This window comes from Chiloscyllium plagiosum, unplaced genomic scaffold, assembly GCF_037043375.1.
Source record: "Chiloscyllium plagiosum isolate Xiang-an unplaced genomic scaffold, Cpla_swu_hap1 HiC_scaffold_46, whole genome shotgun sequence".
Classification (NCBI taxonomy): domain Eukaryota; kingdom Metazoa; phylum Chordata; class Chondrichthyes; order Orectolobiformes; family Hemiscylliidae; genus Chiloscyllium; species Chiloscyllium plagiosum.
The window spans coordinates 36,119,586-36,125,711 of record NW_028270184.1 but is presented as its reverse complement, the minus strand read 5'-3'; the positions used below and the strand labels follow the sequence as shown (position 1 = coordinate 36,125,711).

Sequence of the window (6,126 nt, the reverse complement as noted above, 5' to 3'; positions counted from 1 at the left end):
GGATGGAGGCTGTGGGTGTGAGATTAGTTTTTTCTGTCATTGGCCTTCCTCCGGGAACAGGACCTGGGAAATGGCCCCTAGCCCAGGGAATGAACTAAAGGATGATTCACATCAGAGGATGGCGTCGGGGAAAATAAAGAGGTTTCGGTATAGAGGAAAGTCAATGAGTTCTGACCAGGAATCAAATCCTGGGGTGGCGGGGTTTGTGGAATTCATCAACACCCACTGGAGATTTCAAACTAGGAGTGAAACTGATTTGATTCTCAAACTGCCGACACGAGCTGAATAACTGAAACCAGAGAGACGAGAGGGAGGGAGAAGCATACCGGTAGCAAAGCAAGGAAGTGGGGAGATTGGTTTGGATTTCAGCTCAGGAAAAAAAGACAGTGGGTGCCATACTGGGATTTACAAACTTCAGGGAACAGGATGGAAAAAAAGATGTTCAATTCAAATCTATAACTGTCTGCCCTGAATTTCTATCAATTTTTTTTTCTCTGCTGTCAGGTACTGAACGGGTGCCCAGAAACAGATTGCAGTTTCCGTACTGGCAGTTTGATGGGAACGTAATCTTCTGCATACAGCAACAAGAGAAGGGCAGGGCCCAGTACCTAGCTCCTTACCTTACTCTTGTAGATCTCAAAAAGGCAATCAATGTCATCAGCAGGCCGGAACTCAATAAGACTTAGGAGGAAACTGGCTGTCCATCTCAGCTCCTTAGTCTGATCCTTGCTGCTTCTATGATTGGTAGAGGCAGAAACCATTGTAACATTAAAAAAGTATTGAGATGTACACTTGCAATACCAAGACTCTCACAGCTATGGATCAAATGCTGGAAATGGAATTGGAATAGTAAGGTGGTAAGTTTTGATTGGTGCAGTCTTTTTCTTCGCTGTGACTCGACGAACCACTCATTTCATAACCACAACGCTGCCTGAATGAGATCACCAAGTGGCGAGTAATGGTGAGAAATTGATCTTTGGGGGATGCCAAGTCCAAGCAACATGGAGAAAAAAGGAAGGTTGGGCATGAAGGAAGCCACTTGCAAGGACAATGAGTTCAAGGGTTTTTTTTTTCCCCTGATAAACAATGATGATGGAATTAAAGGTGAGAATGACAGAACCAGAAGAGAGATTAAATGTTAACAATATCAGCGAACATGGGGAAGCTGTGGGTAACAGTTTAATGAGAATAGAGTCAAAGCAGCAGGAGGTGCGACTCATGCACAAGATGAGATCTGATAGGATGTGACAATAATAGGAGAGAAAGCTGGAGCAGCTTTCACAGAAAGAGAATTCAGAATGGGTTTGACTGATGGCCTTGTGGTGGGGAAGAAAGAAGCACAGACAGCTGATCAATTGTTCCAATTTCAGTAACAATTCAACAAAGAGAGAAGAGAGAGGGTGATCCCTTCAAAGTGAACTGGCAAGGGTGTTAAAAAATTAGGCAGACTTATGCTGAACTGTTTTATTTGACTATTTTGCTAAATATTAACATCTGTGGGTGAGCGAAACATCAGCATTCAACATAGCTCCATTCCAGTTGTGGTTAACAGCAAAACTGAGCCCCTGCATTAGTCACTTGTGAAGTCGCTGATGGCGAAGAAGGTGAGCTGACTGAGTAAATCTCTTCTCACACATTGAGCAGGTAAATGGCCTCTCCCCAGTGTGAACCCGCTGGTGTATCAGCAGGTTGGAGTTTGTCGTGAATCCCTTCCCACACTCAGAGCATGTGAAAGGCCTCTCTCTAGTGTGAATGCGCTTGTGTACAGTGAGGTCAGATGATCGCCTGAATCCAGACCCACACTGAGAGCACTTGAATGGTTTCTCATCAGTGTGAATACGTTGATGACGCATCAGATCTGCAGAACTTTTAAAGCATTTCCCACAAATTGAACACTTAAAAGGTCTCTCATCAGTATGAACATGTTGATGGGACAAAAGACCCTTGGAACTTTTATAGCACTGCCCACAGTCTGGGCATTTGAAAAGTCGCTCCTCACTGTGTACGTGCTGGTGTGCCATGAGATGAGATGACTGAGTGAATCCCTTCCCCCACAGTGAGCAGGTAAATGGCCTCTCCCTAGTGTGAACTCGCTGGTGCATCATGAGGTAAAATGAACGAGAGAATCCCTTCCCACATTCAGTACAAGTGAATGGCCTCTCTCCAGTGTGAATTTGCTGGTGTATACGGAGGTCAGATGACCATCGGAACCCAGTCCCACAGTGACAGCACCTGAAAGGTCTCTCCCCAGAGTGAACACGCTGATGGGACATCATTCAGTGGAACTTTCGTGGCCTTTCCCACAGTCCGGGCACTTAAAAGGACTTTCTTCAGTGTGAACCCGATGGTGCTTCAGCAGGTTGGATGTCCGAGTAAATCCCTTCCCATATTCTGCGCAGATGAAAGGCCTCTCCCCTGTGTGAACTCTTTGGTGTGCGCAGAGATCATATGATCGACTGAACCCTGCCCCACACTGAGAGCACTTGAACTGTCTCTCCTCAGTATGAACACTTTGGTGACGTATCAGTTTTAAAACCCTTCCCATAAACTGAGCATTTAAAAGGTCTCTCATCTGTGTAAACACATAGATGGGATATTAGTTCGCTGGAACGTTTGTAGCAGTTCCCACAATCTTGACATTTGAAAGGGTCAGCGTGAGTTCGCTGGTGCCTCAGCAGCATTGGTGATTCAGTGAATCCCTTCTGACATATGGAGCAGATAAATGGCCATTTCTCAGTGTCAGTATGATGGTGAATTTTGTGAAATTCCAGATCAGAAATGTAACTTCCTGTCTGCTCACAGTCCCCAGTTTTCCATAGTTTCTCTCCAACATGACTGCAAAAAGCCAGATGACTGTCTGAACCCTTGCTCATACGCAGAACACATATTCAGTTTCTCTTTTCTGTGAACAGTGCTTTTTCCTTCCATGTTCGAAATATGAGGATGTTGTGATAAAATGAGAGATCTTGGTGTGATCCTGTTCTGAAGAACAGTCATAATGAACTTGAAATTTTAACACTGTTTTGCTCTCTATTCAGATGCAACCAGACCTGCTCAGTTTCTCCAGCATTTTAAATGTTAAGTCATTTTTGAGTAATATTTTGCTTTTATCCAAAAGATATTTTTGCATTGGATTCCCATCTTTGAATCTTCCTTTTCCATGAAATTGATTTAAAATAAAATAAAAAGAGATTAGGAGAAAAGCCACAAAAAGATAAAGCCAAATTGTGTGAAAGCATGACTCTGAAAATGCATCCATTGTTTTCTTAGGTCAAAATTTAACTAATCTCAGGCACTCCTAGCCAGTCTTACACATCCTAGTTCCTATAAATCTTGAGGCTTTCTAACAATCGCTTTCTAACAATCACACCAAATCTTAACCAGCCACCACACCTGATTGTAAGGATGTCAGCCAGTGGAACCTCACAGAATATGAGTTCCCTGATTGGAGCTGTTAATCTGGTGTAGTCAGGGAATCTTGGCTGGCATAAAAAGGTTAGGAATTAGAGATACTGACACCCTGGTGTGTGACTCTGTGTGAGGCAGTACTATAGTCAAGGACTGTTCATGTGTAAATGAAGAATTACTTGGTGATTGGATACCAGCCTCTGTAGAGGCCATGCTCACTGACCTATAGGCTATTTAAATTATTGTTTCCAGGCATTTCTCCATCACTGAAGTAAAACTGTCTGGCCTGTTGTTACCGGGCTTCTCTTCACAAGCTTTATTGAACAAGGTGTAATGTTTGCATTCTTCAGCTTCTGGCACTACCGTTAGAGCTAAATAACCTGAAAATATTACAGAAATGCCACTACAATTCTACTCTCATTTGCCTCGCTATTCTTTGGTTTATCTCATCCACACTTTGTGCCTTATTCATATTGAGTTCAGACAGCCTATGTAACACCACATTCTTCTCAATTTTAAAATATTCAAGTGACTCATAGATCTAGTCTTTTACTTTTACCTGAGCAGAATATTCGTCTTTGAGAATGACTTATTTAATACATTGGCTATGACTGTCTGCATTGTAATTTTGGTCCTGAGGATTCCTATTCAATATTTAACCTCCTTTAAAATTTCAAAGCCTAAACAAGAGTTTTAAGATTTCCCACCCTGTTGACTGCTGTTGAATTTCAAAATCACTTTTTACTTATTTTATTTGCTGTTTCATCTTCCCTCTGAACTTTCTGTATTCAGCCTAGTTCTAAATTTTCACTTTCTATTTAACGTGTAATATGCACATTTTTTCTGTTTTACCTTAATTTTCTCAGATCATGAGATATAGAAGAAGCACGACGTTCAGCTTTTCAAGACTGCTCTATTATTCAATGGGATGACAGCTGATCTGATAATTCTCAGCCCCACTTATGTCCCTTTTCCTAAGAACCTTAACTTCCCCCCCTGAATAAAGATCTGATTAACTGGTCACTGTGCCCAAATGTTCGACACTCACACTTGACCCAGTTCATTGCCAAGAAGATCTAGGAATGCTTCTTTTTTTTTCATTTAAGACTAAGTACGCATTGCTGTGGAAACTTTCCTGAACACACTCTTACCTGCACTGACCTTTACATAATCTCTATTCCAGCAGAAAAGCAAAATATTCCAGGTGCTGAAAACCTCACACAGGAAACACTGGAGAAACCCATCTGCGCAAATATTTGGAGTACACTTCCTGGACGATAGTTTGGATGGATCAGTTGTATAGATTGCCACTTTCGCGTCACTCTCATCATGACAAAACAAATAGAACTCACCAATGGCAATACTTTTACCTTTTCCCAGCACGTCCGCTGTCTCGGTCACAAGTGAACGGTACGCCGGCGCTGTTTCACATCGTGTCTGGAACATGCGCAGTGACAGTGATGATAATGGGTGGAGGTGCTCTTCCTTTTCATCCGCTGTGAGGATGCGGGCCAACGGGGATGGTTAATAAATACTTCCAACCTCGATTAATAACCTCCAATTGCTCTATTTTTGTTCCTGGGGTCTTTCCCTGCGATCAGCTCCCGGTAACCGCCGACATCTGGATCCGCCGGGTTCAGGGCGCATGCGTGTGAACTTGAAGCTGCTGTGAGGCAGGCGGGGATCCGAAACGTGCGGTTGTGCCTTTGGATCATAGATTCCGCTACAGTGTGGAGACAGAACCTCCGAAGAGTAACCCACCCATTTGCCTCTTACTAATGCACCTAACACTATGGGCAATTTAGCATGGCCAATTCATTTGATCTGCACATCTTTGAAATGTTGGAGGAAACCCACGCAGACATGGGGAGAATGTGCAAACTCCACACATACAGTCGGCCGAGATGAGAAGCGAATTCAGGTTCCTGGCGTTGTGAGGCAGCAGTGGTAACCACTGAGCCACCGTGCCGCCCTAAGGCTGTGTTAGTTAGAAAGTATCCCATTGCACATTCCTGCTTTTGGATTTTGTTGCTGATTGTGAGTTATTTTAATTTGTTTGGATTACGTATTGGAAGAACTAAAGCTACCCCTTTAGGTAGCTATACCGAGGTTGGAAACTCACACATTGAATGTAGATATAAAACACGTGGACTGTTTTTACCTCCCTGGTACTATCTTTCTTCCAGTTAATGTCACAGTCTTCTGGTGGTCTCAACTGGATGACAGGTTCTCATCCCTGATAAACATGATGGAGCCAGTTTGTGATTTAATGACAAAAATCTGGCAGCTTTTATGGTCACTATTCTCTAGTGCCAGCCCCAAAAATTACCAGATCCATTCACTATGATTCCTTAAGCTGCCTTTATTTTTCTATTTCATTTCACATCCCTTTTTCTGTTAAAGCTTAATTCCACAGGGTTTTGGAATTAAGGATGAACAGTCATGTAACATGTCAAATAACACACTAAGATCTGAAAAACTTGTGGAATGTAATGTAAGCTGAATATTATTGGATTTTAAACATGGATGGTGGATGCATCATTCACAGCGAAGAGAAAATGTGCTCAATTGTGTGTGTGTGGATGAGACTTCAGTTGATCATGTGACTTTTTGAAGCCAAACCAATGCCACACTGACAAAAAAAAACAGGAGATATGTGGGGAATGTAGGAAGAGTTTGATTATCCTCCAAGCTGCAAACACATTGGTGCAGTCGCCA

The 6,126-nt window shown here is 42.7% G+C and overlaps 1 protein-coding gene across 1 annotated transcript; it reads right to left on the bottom strand.

Moving 5' to 3' along the window:
* Positions 1-1,574: 1,574 nt before the first annotated feature.
* LOC148136320 (uncharacterized) lies at positions 1,575-2,928 on the bottom strand. Its single transcript, XM_087983681.1, has 2 exons — positions 2,844-2,928; positions 1,575-2,275 (listed from the first exon to the last, which is right to left on the bottom strand). Exons 1-2 carry the CDS (start codon positions 2,926-2,928, stop codon positions 1,575-1,577), a joined length of 786 nt encoding a protein of 261 aa, XP_087839807.1.
* Between the last annotated feature and the right edge of the window lie 3,198 nt (positions 2,929-6,126).

Coding starts and splice junctions, on each gene's coding strand:
- LOC148136320 (XM_087983681.1), bottom strand. CDS start 2,928: ATGGAAGGAAAAAGCACTGTTCACAGAAAAGAGAAACTGAATATGTGT. Junction 2,276..2,843: donor GTTCAGACAGTCATCTGGCT/TTTTGCAGTCAT, acceptor AGTTCCACTGAA/TGATGTCCCATCAGCGTGTT.